Source organism: Calliphora vicina, chromosome 2 (genome assembly GCF_958450345.1).
Source record: "Calliphora vicina chromosome 2, idCalVici1.1, whole genome shotgun sequence".
Classification (NCBI taxonomy): Eukaryota; Metazoa; Arthropoda; class Insecta; order Diptera; family Calliphoridae; genus Calliphora; species Calliphora vicina.
Genome location: NC_088781.1, coordinates 49,064,650 through 49,087,934, shown reverse-complemented (window position 1 = coordinate 49,087,934; position 23,285 = coordinate 49,064,650). Strand labels below are relative to the sequence as shown.

Sequence of the window (23,285 nt, the reverse complement as noted above, 5' to 3'; positions counted from 1 at the left end):
ATTGTTCGAATAAAATAACTGGAAGATTTGAAGCAAATATTCAATTAATTTAATTATTTTTTTTTAATTCATAGGCTTTGTAGTTCAAATGTATTGAATTCATTCCTTAGAGAATTCACTCTTTATAGAATTATTTATTACTTTATTGAATTCCAACCCAATAAGCACCAAAGCCCCGAAAATTCAAGCACTTGAACATTTTGTTGGAATTTGACTTGAATGCAAATGTAGTTATGTTTTTTAAACTTCAAAAATATTTGAAAATTAAAATATTTTCCAAACAAAAATCAACTGTAATTCTAGGCTTGAATTACATTTGCTTTCAACTTGAATTTCAGCAAAAATGCTTACTCCCAATATGGATTTTTAAAGCAAGTGTAATTAAAGCCTTGAATCCAGTTCAAGCAATTGAATTACAGTTGTATTACACTTTATATCAATAGCATTCTCCAGTAAAAAGGAAACAGAAATTCAAGCCACATATTATTTATTTGAAATTTGCATTCAAGTCAAATTTCAACAAAATATTCAAGTGGTTGAATTTTTAGGGATATAGTGGTTCATTCAACTTTTCTTGAATTCAAATCCATTACAAAGTAATTTCAAGAATGTATTGAATGATTAATTTTATTCAATTCAAATCCATTACAAAAACGTTTTAGTCAATATTTTTTAATTCATTTTGAAAATGAAAACTAAATGAAGAAAATATCTTTTAATTCAATTAAAGGTGGAATGAGTTAGATGTTGTGAATGGATGTCGGACATTTTTCAATTATGAATTAAGATTTTAGTGAATTAAGCTCAAATTGCATTAATTAATTAGAAACTGTGTTCGGAACAAATCCCGTGATATTTTTAGAATTGTAAAAATTTAAAGCAAATATTCAATAGTTTTCGATTTTTTGCCGATTTATTCGTTTGAATTTACCGATTAGTAGCCAAAGCAGTACTTTTTGTTTAAAGACTGTAAAATGTTAAAAAAATAAATTCGTTTATTCGAATAAATTACCCGAATAAAATATCGAATCTAGTAAAATAACAAGACTTTTAAATTATGACACAAATTAAATGTTTCTGCATTGAAATTTTGCTAAAATTATTTATTCGAAAAATTTACCCGATTATTCGAACCATGAAACTATTTTTTTTGGATTTTTTCGTTTATTTCTATAAATCTTTGAACTAACCGAATAAATTTACCAATTAGGCAATAACCTATTGGCTAATTGGTAAATATATACGGATAGCTCAAATATTTATTGGAATAATCGAAAAAATCCAGAAAATTTAGTTCCTTGGTACGATGCCTAAATGTTAATTTTTAAAATTGTGAAAGTTTAAATAAAATATTCAAACATTTTAAGATTTTAATCGTTTAAATTTAACGATTAGTCCGGCTATTAGTTTCACAATAATACGAGAATAGAATATTTAATCGAATAAAATAATGTGTTTTTTAATAAAATTAGAACCATGAAACAAATGAAAAAGCTTCATAATTTTGAGATAAAACCAATTATGAAATGATTAATATTCATAATATGTGTAAAACTTGTAAATGCAACATTTGATAGGTTCATTATTTGCAACAAATAATTTACAGAATCATTTTTAAAATTATTAGAATAATTTAGCCGAATAGCTTTACAAATTTATGTTTAAAATAATGTATCTATTTAAAAGTATTGTTTAATGACATTACTTTTAAATTCAATTAATAATATTGTCTACTTATGAATGTTTTTTTCTAATAAATTTTCCAAATACAACATCGTATCATTACTACTTTATTCCACTTAAATTTGTAGGTTTTCCTTCAACTAATAATTCACAAATTGTTTATTTAGAACAAACAATTAAAAGGCTTTTAAATCCTAACCCCTGTAATATACAAAACAAGTACCTACTAATAACTAATTTTCATTATCCTTTCAATATTAATTTCATGAGTTTCTTTTTTTTAATTTTCTTTTCATTCAAAATATAAAAACAAAACAAAAATTCAATAATAACATAATGTAACTGAATATATGAAAAAAAACGTAAACAATAACGTCACTTTTTATCCATGCCATCAACCGCAAAAACAAATTAAAAACTAAAATAACGTTATAACAAAAACTACAACAAAAAAAAACACGTATTATCCAATACACAAACCTTTTAAATGAAATCCTGTTAACTGACAACATAACAATGTTAAATTGAACAATTACAACAAAATATCCCACTAATAATTTGCCATAATCGTAACATTTAATACAATGCGTGTCCTTTTTGTTAAACACCAACCACCACCACCAACCAATAACTAACATTTTATAAAAATTATTTTAAATTGAACTGAAATTAAAACAAACGAAAACAAATTGTCCTTGAAATAATCAACAGCGTGACCGTTATCGTTTACGTGTTCGGGCCTCTGACCGAGGTGAACCGCCATCATACGCCGATGTTGATGTTGAATTAGATGTCGTCGATCGTAATAATAAGCCACCCATTTGGGATAAGGTGGTGTATGGTCCCATTTATATACGTGAAAATGTCACTGTGGGTACGGTTGTAACATCGGTTAAGGCAAGGTTTGTATTTAACGCTATACTTTCTCTCCAACTCTCTATATAACTTGCTCTCTGTAAACCATTTCCATTTGAAACAAATTAATCAAATTAACAGAATATGTACTACTTTTTATATAGAGAAATCTGCTAAAAATTTAAATTAATTCTTTTTTTCTATTACATACTAATTTTCTTTGAAACATATTTTTAACTCCATTAACATTATGTTAAGCTTTGTATAACCGTTAACTACTGGGATAACAGTAATTTTTGTATGAACAAATATCCCATTATTGGTTTTTGGTCTAAAAAATCCCTTTAACATGCGTACATTAACACCCCCCAACAAACGCTGAATTGGCTGTTTGGTAAAATAAACCATTTATTTTTTAAGATTTACAACCTGCCAAAGCCCATCACAATGGAAACAATAACAAAAACCCAGCTACTCTCTCAGTCAGCCACCTTAAGTAATGGGAAATATTTGTTTCATAATTGGTTGATTTTTTAAAATTCCCTGTTTAAAGCATGCTGTAACTTCCCCTGGTGCTGTCAGTTGAGTTGGTTTGGGTCCTTGCTGGTGGTAAATTTTGGTCAAGTTGTTGTGTCTAAGCTAAATCAACAAAATTCATATGACATTTTTTCGCGCAGTTTTTTCGTGTAACAATTTGGGGAGATTTCCTTTATATTTGGTAACAGAAAAGGAAAATTTCCTTTAAAGGATATTATTTTTTTTTTGCTTATGAGAACAGTTTAGGGATTTTTTTCTTCCCTAAAACTGTGGAGTTTTTTGTGAAAAATGCAAAATACTAAAAATTTTTGAACTTGCATTTGTCACACCAGTATTTTACTAAATACGAGTACTACTCTTTAAATGTTGTTATTTCCTTATCAAAAAAAAAAAAAAATAATTTCTAATCCACTTGCATACACATACAAATTCAGTGACTAATAAAATTGGCTGTGGTTCCCCCCTTCCCATGTATTTTCAACATCAACTTAATTTTTTTTTTATATTGTATGTATAAAATAATACAATTATGCATTAATAAAAATCTGGTTTTTACAGGATATTGGTAACATGAAAAATATACAACAGTGAGGGAGAAAAATAGGCAGTTTAAGAAAGGAATGACATCTATACTTAACAAAACTTGAAAGCAGGGGTTCACAATAAATGAAAACCACAAGTAACTGAATAAAATAATAAGGTTTTTCCAATAATCTTAAGTGCCTTCTAGTATGCGGATAAATTAAATGGTTAGTCGAATAAATTATTCGATTATTTGGCTGCATTACCCGATTATTCGAATAAATTGTCATACATTTAAATATGCTAAATATTAAGTGAATCTGGAATTTTTCATATAAATTTGTTTAATAGGGGAATATCCTCAAGTAATCGAATAAATATAACCGGATTAACTAGTCATATTTTTAGAAAAACGATTTGGAAAGATAATCTCTTTGAACGCCAATATTGAGCTACTTGTTTTCTAAAAATGTTTCAAATAAAATTTCCGAATATTCGTATAACTTTTTAGTAAATAAGTTAAACCACAAGGAATCAATTAAAATAACCGGTTTTTAACACTAATCATATAAGCTTTTTTAAAAGTTAAATTAACCGATTATTCGAATTAATTGTGCGATTATTCGGATAAAATACCCGATTATTCGAATAAATAATAGGTCATCGGAATAAATTATTTTGTATTCTAATTTTTCTACTATTGAACTATAGTTCCTAATTATTCGAATAAATTAACGATTATTCGGATAATAAATCTAATTATTTTGATAAGTTTTTATGTTATTCGTATGAAAAACACAATAGTTTTGAAATTATTAAAATATTTAACCGATTATTCGAAAACAAAATCTGATTTGAATGAATTATTTCATAAATTACACGAATAAATATTGTGATGTATATCCCAATATATCCGAATACATATTTGGATAAATAGATTACTCAGATAAACTAGCTGATTATTCAAATAAAAAATTACAGGTAATTTTAATAAAATATCTCTATTGTACAGAAAATTAGATTTTTTTTAGTTGTCGAATATTATATATGGCTTTTGGAGTCACTAAATCTATTGTCGTGATAAATAACTTAATTATTCGTACAAGAAATTAACGATTATTCAGAAAATGTTCTTAAACTTTACTCGATTCTACAAAAATTTCCCAATTATTCTATTAATCGCATAAATCACATAATAACTCGGATAAATTAACTGAATATTGCTATAAAATTTCCGTTTTTCCATACAAATTATTATTCGAATAAAATATACGATTATTCGAATATAGAAACGATTTATATTAAAAATAGTCAGTTAACTAAAATGAATTATCTGTTAAATATACCGATTATTGGTATGAAACACTCGATTATTCATTAATTTATTCTAAATTCTTTATCCTTTATCAATAAAAATTTATTTAAATCGAATTTTTGTTTTTTTATAAATTATCCAATTGTTCTAGTAATTTAAACAATATATTGGAAACAAATAAGCGAATATTTCGAATTTAAAAATAAAAAATTTACCGATTATTCATAAAATTTATTCGATTAATCGGTTAATTTACTGAATATCATCATTTTTTAAGTATAATAAAAAAAATAAAAAATGTAAAATAACCGATCAATCAAATAAATATAGATTCGTATAAATTCGCAATTATTCGTTTAATTTATTTGGAATTTGTTTACATTTGACCGATTATACAACAACAATTTTAATTATTCGTATAAAATGCTCACTTGTTCGAATAAATTTATTATTCGGATAAGTGGGCGAATTTAAAATGCCACGACAAGTAGGATAAATTTTCCTCTAATTACCAGAATATTCCGATAATTAGGCCTGTATTCGGTAAATTTAATAGATGTCTTGGATAATTAACACGATATAATATAAAAGAACAATAAATTATCCGAATATTCGAGTAAAGTAAATCAATATTCGGTTAACTCCGAAATTTATTCGTATAAATTACTCAATTATTCGAATATTCGAATAAAATAAACGATTATTCGGATAATTCCGAAAATTATTCGTATAAATTTCTCAATTATTCGTTTACTTTATTCCAGATTTTCAAACTTTTACTGCGTTTTTAATAACAATTAATTGAAACCGAAAAATGGTTCTTATTATTCGGATAAATGATCAAATTATTCGAATAAATTAACTGATTATTCGAATGAAGTAAAGACTTTTTCGGGATTTTTAGAAATTACATAATTAGGATGAATTATCCATTATTCTGCTTGGATATCAGGTATAATTAAAGATTTTTGTTAGAATAATAAATTAAAGAATAAATTACAAGAATAAACATTAAATTTTCGTATTAATTACTCGAATATTCGGTTATTTTTCGGAAACACTAAAGGAATGAAAATCATTCAGTTTTAAAATAATTTTTGAGTGTTTTTCATACCAAAAAATTTAAAATTGTTTTCATTTCGTGTTTCTGAACCGAATAATCGAGTAATTTATACGGAAATTTAATGCATCTTTATTTCTTGTTCGAATAATCGTTTACTTTATCCGACTATTCTTGTAATTTATTCTTGTTATTATTAACAAAAAATATTTCTCGGAATAATTACAAAAAAATAATTCGATTATTCGGATGACGTGAACGTTTAATCGGAAGAGTTGGGAAACCTTTCCATTTTGTAATCACCGTATTTAAGTATAATAAAAAAGTAAAATAAGTCAACTGATTATTCTGAAAATTCGAAAAAGCTAATTTTTCGAAATTAAAATTTTTCAAAAATAATGTTGAATTATTTCGAAGTGACCAGTTGAAATCAAAGACCAATACTGTTTTGAAAATTCTTAAAACCTCATGAACCAATGAATCTTAATTTTCAATTATCCGGACATGCCATGACCTCACACAAATGTATAAAAAAGGACTTCATTTAAAAAAACTGCCTATTTTTCTTTTCTCTGCTGTATATTTAAAAAAAAATAAAAAATAAAAATTTCCAAAAAAAATTGCAATAAACAAATGGTGTTGGGTTTCTTCAACAAAAATTTATAAATTTATATATATAACTTTAACATAAAATTACTGCTACACTTAAATAAAAAACAAACAAAATTGCTAGGATTATCTTAAAGCTATTAACAGGTAAATAATGCTACAAACAAATTTATATAATAAATTTAATATACAACTATTATACCAACAAAAAAAATGTTAAAAAACAATTTAAAATTTAATTTAAACAAAAGAATTAAGTACATAGTAACAAACTGTATATGTATTTATATGAATGTAATGCTTTTAAAACCAAAAAAAAAATTATATAACAAAAAAATTGCACTAAATCCTAAATATCTATATAATTTTCTTTTAAGTTTTATTTTTATATTTAGTAAAATATTTTTTAGTTAATTAAAAAAAATTTTTAATTTTGAAAAATCTTAGTTTTAAGAGAATAATTTTTTTATAAACAAAAACAAAGGCTAGGATCGAGACTTTTTTTGTAACAAAATCAAACTAATTTAGGTAAAATTCTTTAATTTGCACTGCCTATGAAATTTTTATATATACAAATATAAAAAAACATGATTTAATTTTTATTTTTAATTAAACAATTCTTTTTTCTTAGGTGTTGGTTTTTTTCCACAACTCTTGCTTTATAATTTTTTTAAATAAACTTTATTTGTTAACAAATATTTTATATATAAAAAAAAACAAACTATAATTTTTTGTATTTTGCCATTTTTTAATTTCTTCTATACTGAAAAAAACAACAACTCCATATATAAAACCAAAATATCTAAAAAAAAAACTCAAACTCATCACTGGTTTTTGTCAACAAACTTGAATTTTTGAATGTTACAAAACCGTCAAAAAAAAAAAAAACAAACCTGCCTCATTATAAAAAAAATAAAATATTTATGCCAAAATGTATTAAAAAAAAACTATAGCGTGAAACCTATAAATTAGAAGCCATGGCACAAGACAAAGGCTATCCACCTTTATCACGTACCGTAGAGGTTCAAATCGATGTTGTAGATCGTGCCAATAATCCACCTGTTTGGGATCATACCATTTATGGTCCCATTTATGTCAAGGAAAATATGCCAGTAGGTGGCAAAGTCGTCTCGATCAAAGCCAGGTCTGTTTAATATTTAAAACAACAAAATGCAATAGTAAATTTTTTTAATTATACCTAAACAAAAAACAATAACTTTTTGATACAATTGTTTTTTCCATGATTTTTTTTTATGATAAAATTTTATGATTTTTTTTATTACGTTTTTAAAAGTTTATTTTATTTATGTATGTTTTATAATATAAATGTTTAATGTTAATTGCACAATATGCACTGATTTAGTTTAATTCCTTTATTTAACTTCCCCATCTCGAAAAATGCTCAATTTCTTTGGTTGTTTCCTAACTTAAATAAAAGTTTATTCACCTTGCATGTGAAAATATTTTGAAAAAAGTTTATGGTTGTTATTCTATTAAGTTGTGTTGAATTTCGGTTTTTTATTTGAGTAACTAATTTTGTAGGTTTCCATTTTTATTTCATTATTGAAAATTTTTTCAATAATTTCCACTTAATTAATATTAATCATACGCCTTCATATATGCAAATTTTAAAATGTGAAATAAATTGAAACTAAACAAGTTTTTTTTTAAATTTTCAAGATAAATTAAGTAAAACAGATATAAAAAAAACAAATATTAAGTAAAACAAAGACAATGATACTATATTTTGCTTTGTGAAATAAGACTTTTCTTTAGAAAAAGATGTATGGATAATGACAACGTTTCTATAGAAAAACAAGCTTGGATCAAGACAACTTCTCTATAAAAACATTTACGCTATAAAATACAATTTTTCTCTAGAAAAATGTTGATGTGATCAACACAACTTTTCTCAAGAACAATTTGCTTGGACCAAGACAACTTTTCTCAAGAATAATTTGCTTGGACCAAGACAACTTTTCTACAGAAAAAATAGCTTTGGACCAAGACAGCTTTACTCTAGAAAAAGTTGCTTAGATTAAGAAAATTTGTTTTTATAAAAAGTTGCTTAGATCAAGACAATTTTTCTGAAGAAAAAGTTGATTGGACTCAGACATATATTTTCTCTGAAAAAAATTGCTTGGGATCAAGACAACTTTACTCTAGAAAGAGTTTCTTTGAAACAAGACAACTTCTCTCTAGATCAAGACAATTTTTCTAAAGAAAAAGTTGATTGGATTCAGACATATATTTTCTCTGGAAAAAGTTGCTTTAGATCAAGACAACTTTACTCTAAAAAGAGTTTCTTTGAAACAAGAAAAAGTTTTTGGATCAAGACATATTTGGTCTGGAAAAAGTTGGTTTGGATGGAGACAATTTTCTCTAGAAAACGCTTCTAGACATATTTTCAAGATAGAAGGGTAATTTGATCAAGACAACTTTTCAAGATAAAAAGGGTGCTTTTATCCTTACAACTTTTCCAGAAAAAAAAGTTATATTGATCCAAATCCAAAACATAACTTCTTAAACAAACTATTTTTAACTGTTTCTATTTTACAAATAAATGGTGAATAAACTTTAGTATTTTTTTATTACTTTTTATCCGGAATTTAATTTGTTAGTCAATAAATTACCATGTTTTAAATTTCTATTAAAACAAAATTTTAATACTATTTATATACCTCCTAAATAAATTCCCTTCTCCCCTGTCATAACACCCTCTCATTTAATGCACTTGCCATTGAAAACGTATATCATCTGCACCAAACCAAAAAAATAAAATTATATATAAAAAATATAAATTTATATTATTGCCCTAACACCACTTAAATACCACACACCATTTATAAAAAAAATTTTAATGCACACACCTTTATTATCATAATTTATATATATTTTTTAATTTGTTTATATTAGTATAGTTTTAAAAGTATGAAATCACAGAGAAAGCACTAAAAAAAAGTTCGTATTTTCTGCACCTTATTTATATAATGTATGTATTTTGTAATTCACTTGCTAAGCACAAAAATGTAATAATATGAGTTGAGAAAATTTACTCAGGAAGAATAAAACTTTATTCTTTTATAACAGTTTAGTTCAAGTTAGATTTTCAGTAACAGGTCCAAATGAAAACAGTTTGAAAAGATTTGAGTTAATTATTTTTATACCCTTCGCCATGGCAAAGGTATATATAAGTTTGTCATTGCGTTTGTAATTTCAACGTTTTTCATTTGCGACCCCACAAAGTATATATAGATATCGGAGTCGATATCGCCATGTCCTTCTGTCCGTTTGTATGTTGAAATCAACTTTCGGTAGCCCTCAAATAACTTACATACATGATTCATACATCAATATATGATATGTAGAGGATATATTGATGTACGGTTCAGTTGCTATTTAAAATCGAGAAATTCGACCAACAAATGGCTGTGATATAAGGAAAAATCTAAGACAACCTCGATTTTTTACTTATTTTTTATCTATATCTAGATTACTAAGTCATTAATATAGACGATATGGATATCTAATCATATATATTTCAAAGAGTTTTGCAACGACGTATATAACGCTAAATTTAGTCGGTCAAAATCTGGAAAAATATTTTTTAACTGAAATTTTTTTTTTCACTAAAAAAATTATCAAATTTTTATTTAATTTTTTTTAACAATAATTTTGTTTACCTAAAAATATTTAAACTTTTTATTTTAAAGTATAATTTGGTGAAGGGTATATTATATTCGGCAACGACGAATATAGCTCTCTTTCTGTTTTTGTACTGTTTTATTAATTGAATAATTCAAATTCTAACAGTTTTTTTTGGAATCTTATAAAGAAGAAGACAATTTTCGTATCAGTATAGATGATTTGTTTTATATCGATGTCATTCCGTTTGTCACACATCGAAATATTCATCCCAGAGCCACAAACGTACATGGGGTATGTTGAAGGCACGATAGGCCCTACGTGGAATAATTCTGGGGGATGAAATTTTCTTCAAATATTCTTTGTTAACACAATCGGTCAAATACGGACCAAAAATTTATACAAGCTTAAAAAAAATATTTTTCAAAAATGTTTTGCAATTTTCAAATATATTTCAGATAACATCATGAAAATTTGCACACATTGTTCTTTTAATAAAAAAAAATATGCTCTGTTCAAAAGGACAGGATTCAGTCAATGATTTATTCCAGCCATCACACAAATTTCTTCACGGAATATGACTATTTGGTACATAAATGCCCTTAGATTAGAACTATTCATACAAAATTCAGCAAACGTTAGGTCTATGTAAAAAGTAATCACAAAAAGAAATTATGATTGGATCATTCCATATTTGACCATAACCCCCATATATAGTCCACTTCCTAAACTCACTTTAATACTGATAAATCTCTTACAAATATATATAGGAAGCCCTGTACCAAATTTCACTTCATAATTGGTCATAGATCCCATATAAGGACCAATTCCCAGGATTGAAAGGGAAATTAAATGGCTAATTAAATTTGCTACATTAAAAAACTGAAATTACTTTTTTGTAATGCGTGGAATTTATTCAATCTTTTTTCATCTGAAAGCCAATTAAAAAAAAAGTATAAGTAGTCTTAGAGATAATTGCATTTAAATGCAAGTGCGGCATCTTAGCAAAAAGTTGTTAATTTTCTTCGTAATTCGACCATAACCGGCTGAGCTATGTTATTGAAACCAGAAACAGAGTTGTAATTCTGGATAGAAAATTCTTTTAGCATGCTCAAGTAATATTCTCCAGTAAACGTAATGCTTTGTGCGTTTTGTTCTAAGTAGATGGCCCAACGATACAGCGTGATGAAAGTGCACTCCCCACTGTGACGCGAATTGGATGCAATTTCCTCTCATTCTGGGTTGGAACTTGGGTTCTATAGCTGAAACAAAAAGTCGACTTTTTACGTTTTTTAAAAAATCGACTTTTCGAACTTTCGACTTTTGGTAATTTATGAAAAGTCGACTTTTCGAACTTTCGACTTTTTAGTTAATCGACTTTTTTCGACTATTTTCGACTTTCCGACTACTTTCGACTTTTTTAATTTTTTTATCATTGCTCTTAAAACATACATGGTTTCTACATTTAATGATGAGGCTTTTTTAATGTTTAGCAATAAAAATTAAATTTATCAAGTCGATAATAGTTAGAAGAATATTGTAAGAATTTTGTGTAGAAAAAAGCTTTATTTTATAAACATTTATTTTTTATTTACATATATTAGCATACACTACAAAAAATACAAGTGTACCAAATTGCAATAGTTTTAGTATAATGTTGCAATTAAATATTTTTTTTACAATCTAAATATTCGACTTTCATCGGCTATTCGAATTTTTTCGACTATTTTCGACTTTTATCGACTATTCGACTTATATCGACTTTTGAAATAACATAATCGATTGTTCGACTTTTGTCCGACCAATAAGTCGATTTCGACTTTTCGACTTTTTTCAGGAAAAAGTCGATTGTTCGAACCATTTCATATGAGACAAATTTTGTTTTTTACGTTTCCGTTAAGATCGAAATGAGCCTCATCAGGCTTTCATCAGCCCGATTAAACTAGAAAAAAAAAATCACATGATTTTAGGTAGAAAACAGATAGGGGTATTTACAAATGATGTAGTGTTATTGTATAACAGTTAAAATTCTTTTAAAAACTGAACAATTTCAAATAAATATAACAATTTTGCCTGTAAACATGTCATTGATATAATTTTAATACATTAATTATACTTCTTCCAACATTTATGTTAAATGTAATACAAAAATGTTTGCATACAATAACAACATAATAATCAGATTTCTATGACTTAGTTGAGAGTTATGAAAACAAATTTTATCAATCATTTATATAAACAATATAAGTGTTATGCAAACTGTTATAAAAATATTGTTTTCAAACGGTTACAGAATAAGATATTCAAACCTTAATGCAAACTGGCATACAAACTGCTATATAAATGGTTGTACAAACAGTTTTTTTTTACTATATACTATATAAAAAACTGTTATATAAACAGTTCTACAAACTGTTATACGAACATTTATGCAAACTGTTATACGACGTTTATACATATAGGTATACAATCAGGGTTTCAAACTGTTATATAAAATAGTAAACAAACTGTTATATAAACTGTTATACGAACAGTTATACAAAAAGTTATACAAACTGTTATACTGTTATAAGAACGCTTTTGCAAACTGTTATAAGAACGCTTTTGCAAACTGTTATACGAACAGTTACACAAACTGTTATACGAACAGTTACACAAACAGTTATACGAACAGTTACACAAACTGTTATACGAACAGTTATACATACTGTTATATGAACAGTTATTCAAACTGTAATTCAAAACCATATGGACAATTCCAGAATCGCTACCACGACTGAAAACACAAAAACACTTGAAACTTTTTTTCAAGATGATTTGAATAGAAGAAAATAATAAAATGTTAATATGTGAAAGTAACATAATATAAAGGCAAAAATAATAGTTTAAACTGATTATATTTAATTTGTTAATGTTTCAGGTATGTTTTAGGATGAAATTGCGACGAAAACTAGGCTCCCAATTAGCTTGAATTTGACTTTGATTGTTTTTTTGCTATTGTCAAATTGTTTATTGAAACCGAATGAATATTTTCTATTAATTTTTTTAGTTTTTGTATACATATATTTACATAATATATATTGTTTTATTATAAGAGAAAAATCGGTCACGTACGGTATGTCACGTACGATATTAAATTTTATTTATTATAAAATCATCCAAAAATTGTTTTTATTTAAATATGATGGATTGTAAAGGAAAAATATTTCGTTTAGTGTAAGAAATTAAAAGAAAACATAACGCCTCTCACGATTCGAATATGTTGGCATATTTCTGCATGTACCTCAAAATGAGTTCCGTTATTTCGCTAAATATGTTGGACAACAATATTTCGAAAGAACTTTTTATTATTTTAAAATATAGTACCCTCTGAATGGAACATAAAGACCAAATTATTTTTCAGATACTCTTATTTTTGCAAAATCTATTCCACTCTATAGGCGTACAAATGTCACGTACGATGATATGGAATTGCCCATATACAAACAGTAATGCAATCAGTTTTTCAAACTATTGTGTAAACTGTTATACAAAAGGCTGTACACAAATTTATACATGTAACTAAAAAAACAAATTACGCAAATTGTTATACAGTTTTTATCAACTGTTATACAAAAAGCTACAATAGCTATTACCTGAAAACATAAACGTAGTTCAGTAAAAAGAGCGAATTATCTGATAATATTGCAAATAAGTAAAAAATAATTTTTGACCCCATTTAAATCATTTTAAAAGAAGTAGCTTAGTCCTCCATACATAGTTAATTGTCTTTGCACTCTGCACTTACTATTAATAATGATGACACCTTATATTTATACACATAAGCTATATTTATCTGCAGCACTTTACAATTGTTTTATATATTTTTAAGTTCAATTTAATGTTTATTTCCATTTAAGTTCCTTAAAAAAAAACAACCTAAACTTTCACCTTTTGATAAATAAAACCTAAAAGCTTTAACATTAATCTAAAAATTAAAAAAAATAAAAGAAAACTGCCAGGAAACCTTAGTCATTAGATGTAATTATAAAGCAATGATAGATTATAACTATGTATACAAACACTCTTTCTAACGCTAAGTATTTTATAACCAACATAAAGTATGAAACTATAAAAAAATGGAAACAATTTAACACTTTTCTTTAGGATACAATGAACGTTTACACTTAGATACAATGAAAAAATAAATAATAATAATAATAAAACACATCTACACATGTAAGCATCATATAATGTTTCTAAATTCAAAAAATGAAATTTCTTTTTATTTAGGTTTAAGTATAACAGTTACAGTTTCCTTTATAGACAACTGAAAATACACTGAGAGTAAATTGAAATTTTAAATGAAGGCCGCCAGGAGAGTACTTAAACAATTATCAAAGCCTTGGTTTTTGTTAAACATTTTTATATAGGTCTTTTAGTAATTGTCTCAGTGTATTTTCATTTTAAACCCATTAACACACATGTGGTAGAATTTTTGCAATTTTCTTTTTTGAGTTAAAAAATTATATCACCAACACCTGAAGCAGTTTTAGACATTAGGAAGCAGCAAACAAGAATAATAGCAACATCATAACATTAGTATGAAATTGTATAGAAGAGTTTTACAATGTAATGTATTATAAGTATTTATAGTGGTTTTTCCCTCTAAGATATTTTAAATGTTTTCTTATTTTTTTATAGTTTGTTCAAGAAAATTTTCTGCATTACAAAAATCTTTGTTTGAAAAGAAAAGTTTTTCTGTTTTTTTTTTTGGAGAAAAATATGAGGTGACTAGGACATTTTGTTAACTGTTATACTGCAAAAGTTTTTAAATGAATTTAATGGCAGCACAACTGTACAAAACTCTTGGTATTTGCTTCCCTAAATAATGGTTTTAAAAGAAAATGTTTTCAATTCATTGGGGAAAAAATTGAGAATTGTAAAAATTCTTATTCTGTACTGTATAACAGTTGTATTTTAATTCTTAACATCACCTATCGAATCGTTCCCACAGAATGCAGAAAATTTCCTTATTCAATTTTAAATTTTCACCAAATAAGTCTAGTTTTAATTAAGTTATTTAACACCTAAAGTAGTTTAAGTAACATATTTATTAACTTAACAAAAAATTTATAATTTTAGAACAAAACCAACAACCAGAAATCCACCCATTTGTCACACTATTTTATAAATCATACACAAACAAATCATCCAAAAAACATTAAATTCATTAAATAAAACAACAATTTCATTATGTCCCAAAAATTATAACTGAAATCCTTAAAAAAACAAAACAACTCACTCCTTAAACATCCTCAAAACAAAATTTTTAAAACAAAAATACCCTGAAAAAAAAATTTGTGTTTTTTAAAACAAATTTATTTAAACTAAAATAAACAAAACATGTTGTTATTTTAGTGAAAAATAAAAACCATTTGTTTTAATAAGATCCTTAAATCCTTTACACCCCACCCCCTCTATTCACAAACTACCCTTACAAAAGGCTAAACTAATTTTTGAAGCCTTTTGTTAGCAATTTTTTATACTTTTTCACAAAACGTATATTTTTTTTCTAATGGTATATAAATTATATCAATTAAATCTAGAATTATATAAATTCTGTTTTGTTTTGTGTTCTCATTTTTAAAACAACTTTTTTTATATTCAATGTTTTTTTGCACTTTGTTGAAATTCTTTTATTTTTCACAAAAATAAATTTTCGAGCACCTTTTTTTCAAAGAAACAAAAAACATTATATAAATAAATTTTTGTTAAAACATGGCGCCATAAAACTGACTTTTTGTATTTTGTTTATGTCGCATGTTGTGCAATTTTTTAATTAATTTTTTTTTTGTTATATAAATACAATATAAAAACGTATTTTTATATGTTAAACAATAATTTCAATTTAAACGAATATATTGATTTATTTTAATTTGTTATTAAAACTTTTTGAAAAAATTTTGTTGATTTTGCTTTTGAAGGTCTTAATTTTATATTGTTTATAAAACGTTTTAGTTTAGTTTTAGTTGTTTTAATAATTTTAGAGATTTTTTTTAAGGGTAAGTAAATGTTGCATAAAAAAATAAAGCAAATTTAAGAGAGAAAAATAAAAATTCAAATAATATATTTTAAATTTAGAGACAAATATAACTGTTATACATACTTACATTTTTATACTGTTTTCATTTTTATTTAAGCAGTTTTAAAACTATTATACTTGCAATTACAACTGTTTTTAAATTGTTATTCATACAATAATAACAGTTTTAAACTGTTATATTTTAAATTATAACATTTATCAACTATTATTCTTACAATTCCAACAGTTACAAACTGTTATGCTTTCAATTATAAAAGTTTTAAGCTGTTATACTTACGATTTTAACAGTTTGAACTGTTATACTTACAATTATAACAGTTTTAAATTGTTATACTTTCAATTATAACAGTTTTAAAATGTTATACTTACAATAATAATAGTTTTAATACAGTTCTTATTTCGATTATTACAATTATAACAGTTTTAAAGTATTATACATTCAATTATAACAGTTTTAAACTGTTATACTTTCAAATATAACACTTTTAAACTGTCATTCTTTCAATTATAACAGTTTTATACTACTATACTTGCAATAATAATAGTTTTAATACTGTTTTTATTTCGATTATTACAATTGTAACAGTTTTAAAATATTATACTTTCAATTTTAATAGTTTTAAACTATTATATTTACAATTATAACAGTTATAAACTGGTATGCTTTCAATTATAACAGTTTTATACTGATAAACTTTTAATTATAACAGTTTTTAACTGTTATACTTATAATTATAACAGTTTTAAACTGTCATACTTTTAATTCTAACAGTTTTAAAATGTTATACTTTCGATTATAACATTTTTAAACTGTTATAATTACAATTTTAACAACTTTAAACTGTTATACTTTCAATTATAACAATTTGAAACTGTTTACTTACTATTATAACAGTTTTAAGTTGTTTACTTACAATTATAACAGTTATAAACTTTTATATTTTCAATTATAACATTTTTAAACTGTTATACTTACCATTATAACAGGTTAGAACTGTTATACAGTTATAACAGTTTTTAAATTGTTATACTAACAATAATAACATTTGTAAAACTGTTATATTTAAAATGTTTTTTTGTTATAATTTGTTTTAAAAGTTATAATCACAATTATAACAGTTTTTTTTAAATAATTTCATTTGTCATTGATTTTGTCATTGATAAATGACATACAATTATAACAGTTTATTAATTGTTATACTTACAATCATATCAATTCATAAACTGTTGCATTTATAAAAGTGTTCAAACTTTTATATTTAAAATTATAACTCGTATATCTACAGTAAAATAAACAGTTATACTACAGGTTACAACTATTGCATTTTCTATAGACCTAAATTAGATTTGCATTGACAATACATCGTTGCATTTTTGTGTGGCTTAAAAATTTATCCAACATTCTAAAAATGCACAATCATTTTGTAAAGCTTCTAGATCAGCGGTTGCTCATAGCCACCAAGGCCCGATTGTGATCGACTCTTCAGATGTACAGAGTATAAATTTTATCGAAATGCTATTTAGAGGGAAACAAACCTGAGATTGTACAACAAGAAAACAAACAGAAAATTCGTTTTATGGACATTTTCCAATGTGACATATTCGTTAATGCAAATCAAATTCCAAGTATTTCGTAATTAAAGACATCAATATATCTTTATTTGTGTTTTCCGTCATTTATTTTGAGAGTATTCATAAGATCTATTCTCAATAGGAAAAATAACCAAAATTCTTTAAAATCCCTTTCGGCATTCCAAAGACGAGAGTTAAAGATTGTAACCGGTTGTAGATAAACTAGATCTTTTGTTGTGTTTGTTATCAATAGTTATTACGTTTGACTTCATTTTTGAATTAAGTTTTCCAAAAATATTTTAAAATTGTTCACTAGTTCAATGCCAAGTTTTTCGGGTATAATTCTAGACAATTATTTTCTAGAAGCTATATCGTTGTCAAAAATTTGAAATACTTCCAAATATCAAGAAATTACAAGTATTTTATGCAATTATAATTTGATTGAAAATAAAAAAAAATTTGAAATTTCAAAACTAATTAAAAAAAATTCAAATTTGCTTTATTCCCAACATTTATTTACCACTTTAATGTAACTAATTATTTTCCAAATTAAAATACTATCCCTTCCTTTATAAAAATGTTTGATATATTCTCTTACAAATACAATTTACTAATATTTAATTCTTTTTCAAAAAATTTTAAACACAAATAAAATTCTGCGAAAAAATTTTGGCTGAAATCAGTTCGGGCATAGAGGGCAATCCAACGGTGTTTTATCGTTTAATGCCTGGGTCAACGGCGCAAACGAATAAATTTCATACATTCTATTTGCAACAACGACCGGACAATGGTGATACGTGGGCCGATATAAAAGTCAATCATCCGCTGGACTATGAAAGTATAAAGGAATATAATTTGACCATACGTGTAGAGGTAAGTGAAGTTAAATAAATAAATTATAACACTTATAGACAAAGCAACAACAAATATAGTTTATAAAGCATACTTTTAGGTGGCTAAACAATTAAATTTAAATTAATTAATGCTCTCTACATTTAGGTAAACTTTTCTAAATTATTTTAGAAATTAACTATGAAAAACACTTACTAAAATTTTACTTGTTAAATTATTTAAAATATGTAAAATATCTAACAAATTCTGTTGCCTACTTTTAGTTACAAATCTCTTTTAGCCTTTAGCTAGGCTACCATTTGTTTGTTATACTCCTATATTCAAATATATATTTACATATGTATATATTTGCATGTATGTATTTTATAAAACTATATTTGCTGTGCTTACCTTAATCATAATTATTATATAAATATTCATAAAATTTATCGAAGCTAATGAATTATTTATTTTGTGTGTGAAATTTTTTTTTTTTAAATACAATATTTCTCGTCGGGTTTTTGTTTAAATATGGGGGCGTTTTTCTGTATTTACTTGATTATGTATTTAAAAAAAAAAAAATTATTTGAAAATTTATACAATACATGTATTTATATAAAATATGACATTTTTTTTAATTTGATTGTGTGGGTTTTCTTGATATAACAAGAGTGTTGTACATTGTCTGTGTACTTGTAATTAAATATGTGGTTTTTGTGCATATTATACATGATTATATGTATATAAATTCTACATGTTTGCATATAAATTACATACATATATTTTGCATATAACGTCTATCAAATAGACCAGCTCACGAAATAAAGTTTTACTGGACAACCTGTGAAATTCTAAATAAGATAATGTGATGGACATTTGCATTAGTTCCAATAATAATTGCCATCATTCATTAAATTTGCCAACTCTACTGCTCTGCAGACCTTGCTGTTCAGAGTCTGGTCGCCATAAGCATGGGCCATGTAACTCGAAGCGACCAATTTAGAATTCTCACTGGACTCCCAGATGGCCTTTACTGTGTCTTAATCCCTGAAACCAGAAAGAATGCGATAGCGATAGCGGTTTGCTACTATGCAAGTTAAAGATACTTTAAGCAAGTATGTCGGATTAGATTATAATCTGATGCTTTTGCCCAGTATATTGTAGCCTTTTTTATAGCGAGTGCAGAACCTTTATCTCAGTGATTCGAGGATTGTTGGATCTGTGTGAGCTCCTTCCCACCAATACATATCTGGAGGAGCAGGGAAGCCGAGACTCCCTTGAAATGCTGAAGATTAATTTTTGTTATCCTCACATTGTGCGACAGAACTAGCTGTCTTGTCGTCGGACATATAATTAAAGGCTTTTGCTTGGTTCTCAGTTTGTTCGTTCCTATCTGGAGCTCCCATATCTCCGCCTTGATATACGTGTAGGACGCCTCTCTCCTAGCAGCGAAAGTGTTTCCTGATTCCATTTTATTCCGGATCGGAAACATAACAATTTTGTGTGGAGTGTTCTCATAGTCTCATGTTAAGTCTCATAGTATTTCTTCTTCAGAAATCCTTTTTAAGTGCAATAGCCTGCAATCGATCAAAAAATCGTACAACTAATTCAGAGTTTGTTTGAGTCTTAACTTGACCCACAGAAATAGTAGCAATCTCGTCGCAGTACATATGATCAGCTTCAGCTTGAGACGGATCTTGTTTATCCCGATCGGGAGCTCGTTGTCTTTTCCTTGATAGACGTGTAGGAAGATTGACTCAAACGTTTCGACTCTGTGAAACCATCGACGGTGCTGACTCAAATTGATCACTACACCTATAATTTTCGAAAACCTTCGGCAGCTTCCAGGGAGTTCTGAATTCCCGAACCTAAGAAGCTAAATTATCTCTACAGGTTCAGATAGATCTTAAGATAATGTCTGTATTAACTAACCGAAGAAGCTACAAAATCTCTACAGGTTCAGATGGATCTTTAGGTACTGTGTATGCAGATCACAGTCAGTGTGATATTCGTCGAGTTTGCGCCTTTGCATAGATATTGGCAATGGCTTGCATAAATAGCTTGAATACGAATCGATCAAATATATCTCAGTACACAAAAGCAGCGAAAGTTACTCGTACGAATCAGCAAACGTTTCCAGAACGAAAATTTCAGGAGTTTCCTTCTGCTTCGGAAACCTTCGTCAAATTCTTATTTGTTGAGGTTTGGATTCCCGAACCGTAGAAGCTCCAATATCTCCACAGGTTGAAATTCTTCATCTGTTAATCTTCTCTCAACAGAAACTTGGTCGAGTTTTTTAAGTGCGGTGGCTTGCATAAATAGCTTGAATATGAATCGATCAAAAAAAATTTCAGGAATTTCCTTCTGGTTCGGACACCTTCGCCAAATTCTTGTTTGTTAAGGTCTGAATTCCCGAACCGTAGAAGTTTTAATATCTCCGCAGATTGAAATTTTTTATCTCCAACCTTCTCTTAACAGAATCTTGGTCGAGTTTTATAAGTGCGATGCCCTGCATAAATAGCTTTAATAAGAATCGATCAAATATATCTCAGTACCCAAAGGCAGCGACAGTTACTCGAACGAATCAGCAAAAGTTTCCTGAAAGAAAATTTCTGGAGTTTCTTTCTGCTTCGGAAAACTTCGTCAAATTTTTGTTTGTTGAGATCTGGATTCCCGAAGCTCCAATATTTCCAAAAATCGATCAAATATCTCTCACTCAAAGCAGCTAGAGTTACTTGTATGAAGCAGTAATAGTTTCCAGAAAGAAAATTTCTGGAGTTTCTTTCTGGTTCGGAAACCTTCACCAAATTCTTGTTTAGGAAGGTCTGCATTCCCGAACCGTAGAAGCTCCAATATTTTATTTGTCAACCTTCTCTCCAACTGGATGTGGATGTATATCTATTTGTGCTAATTTAGGTCGATGTGGTAATTTGTCCACAGAAACTATGTCGGGTACAACTCTGTCCCACATATCCTTTATAAGTTCGATGGTCTGTTTGCATAACCGATCGCACGTTGGCACTTTTCATTAATGTCACGTAAACTTGATACCAGTCGGCATTGCAACGATGTTTAAAAACTTACCAGAAAGCTCCCATTTATTTTTTGCATACCATGTCCCATTTTGGGGGAGTTATTGGCCCATTGCCTCTCCTATCAATGACAGCACAATCGAGGCTAATTCGGACTTGTCGTCCAGTTCTGATTTTTCTGGAGCTGAGTCTTCTTCTCCTCGGAACGTTGCTTTTCCAAAAGGATGTATTTTCGTAACAGACCCAGATACTCTTTAAACAATTATATTATATGGAATACTAATTGTCCACTGAGAGTTTCAAAGCGGCTAATTCAGTTAGACCATCAAAGCGGTCAAAGCGGATAATTCAGTCACTCGCTCCACAATTTTGGTGCCGAGAAGACCCTTCTGGAAGGAGTAACGTGCCTTGTAGAAGTGGTAGCGTTATCCATTTAAGGCTGAGCTTTTGAATTCATATAGCAATTACTTTAAAATAAATTCCCATTAATCACTCAATTATTTAATTTCCGTTTCCCTATTCAAGCAACTTACGGCATTTTGCCGCATGTGGACAGTTTAAATATTTGAATTTACATAGCATTGTTTTTTTATTATGCAGACATTTTCTGCTACCCAAATGCTTTCCATTTAAGTTTTTTTTAAGTGTCAAAGAACTTATGTATATTAGGATTTAATTTTAATTTGTTTTTCTGTTTTTTTCTCACTCCGGCTTCTAAAAAAAATGATAATAAATAGCTATTTTATTGACAGATTTATTTTTTATGGCAAATAAATACATGCATATATTTAAAATTTCAATGTGGTATGTGTTTAAGTTGACATTATTTAAATATCTTTAAAAGATTTAATTTTAATTTTATAAATTGATATTAATTTAAGGAAATGCTGTAGTAGAAAGGAATTGATTTATAATTTAATATAGAGAGATTTAATTAAATGAATAAAATTGTAATAAAAATATATTAAATTGTTTTTAGGGGCTTAAATTTAAAAATCATTTACTTGATATTATATAGCATGAAAGAGGGCGGCCTTTTTCTCTTTGATTTTCTAAATCTATATATAGGAGTAATATATCTCTTCTACAGTTATTGATAGTAGATAATTCCTTTGAACTATCTCCTTGTACATATTTTTGGAATAAAATTTTTCCCTCAACCAAATTAGTTTAGAACACCAAATAAATAGCAAATTGTTATTAATTGTTCAGAAAACACTCATGGTTAAAATAATATTTATTTAATTTATATTTCAACAAAAAGCATTGTTTATTAAATTAATTTATGTGAACAACTGCAGCTTGTAAAAAAGTAATACAATATTCAATTCAATAACAAAAAACCAAACATGTTTCATTGTTATTTTAACAATAATAAACCTTAAATATATTCATTAATAATTTGTTTAACATAAAGTTTTTTTTTATGCAACAAACAAGCTTTATTAAGAAATCAATAAAATAATTACCGTTTAAAAAATTATTAATCAGTCTGGTAGAAAAAAACAAAAGGTTTTTTTTTTTAAAAAAAATAACAAG

At 26.6% G+C, this 23,285-nt stretch overlaps 1 protein-coding gene across 5 annotated transcripts in view; it reads left to right on the top strand.

The window, feature by feature from the left end:
* CadN (Cadherin-N) overlaps nt 1–23,285 on the top strand; it is a 305,582-nt gene that overhangs the window by 101,419 nt on the left and 180,878 nt on the right. For 4 of the 5 annotated variants that reach the window (XM_065501307.1, XM_065501306.1, XM_065501305.1 and 1 more), the window contains exons 7-8: nt 7,535–7,725; nt 18,567–18,756. In XM_065501307.1, coding sequence (XP_065357379.1) covers nt 7,535–7,725; nt 18,567–18,756 — 381 coding nt within the window. Of the gene's footprint in view, nt 1–2,394; nt 2,586–7,534; nt 7,726–18,566; nt 18,757–23,285 lie in introns of all 5 variants that reach the window. The other variant, XM_065501304.1, reaches the window with a different exon arrangement.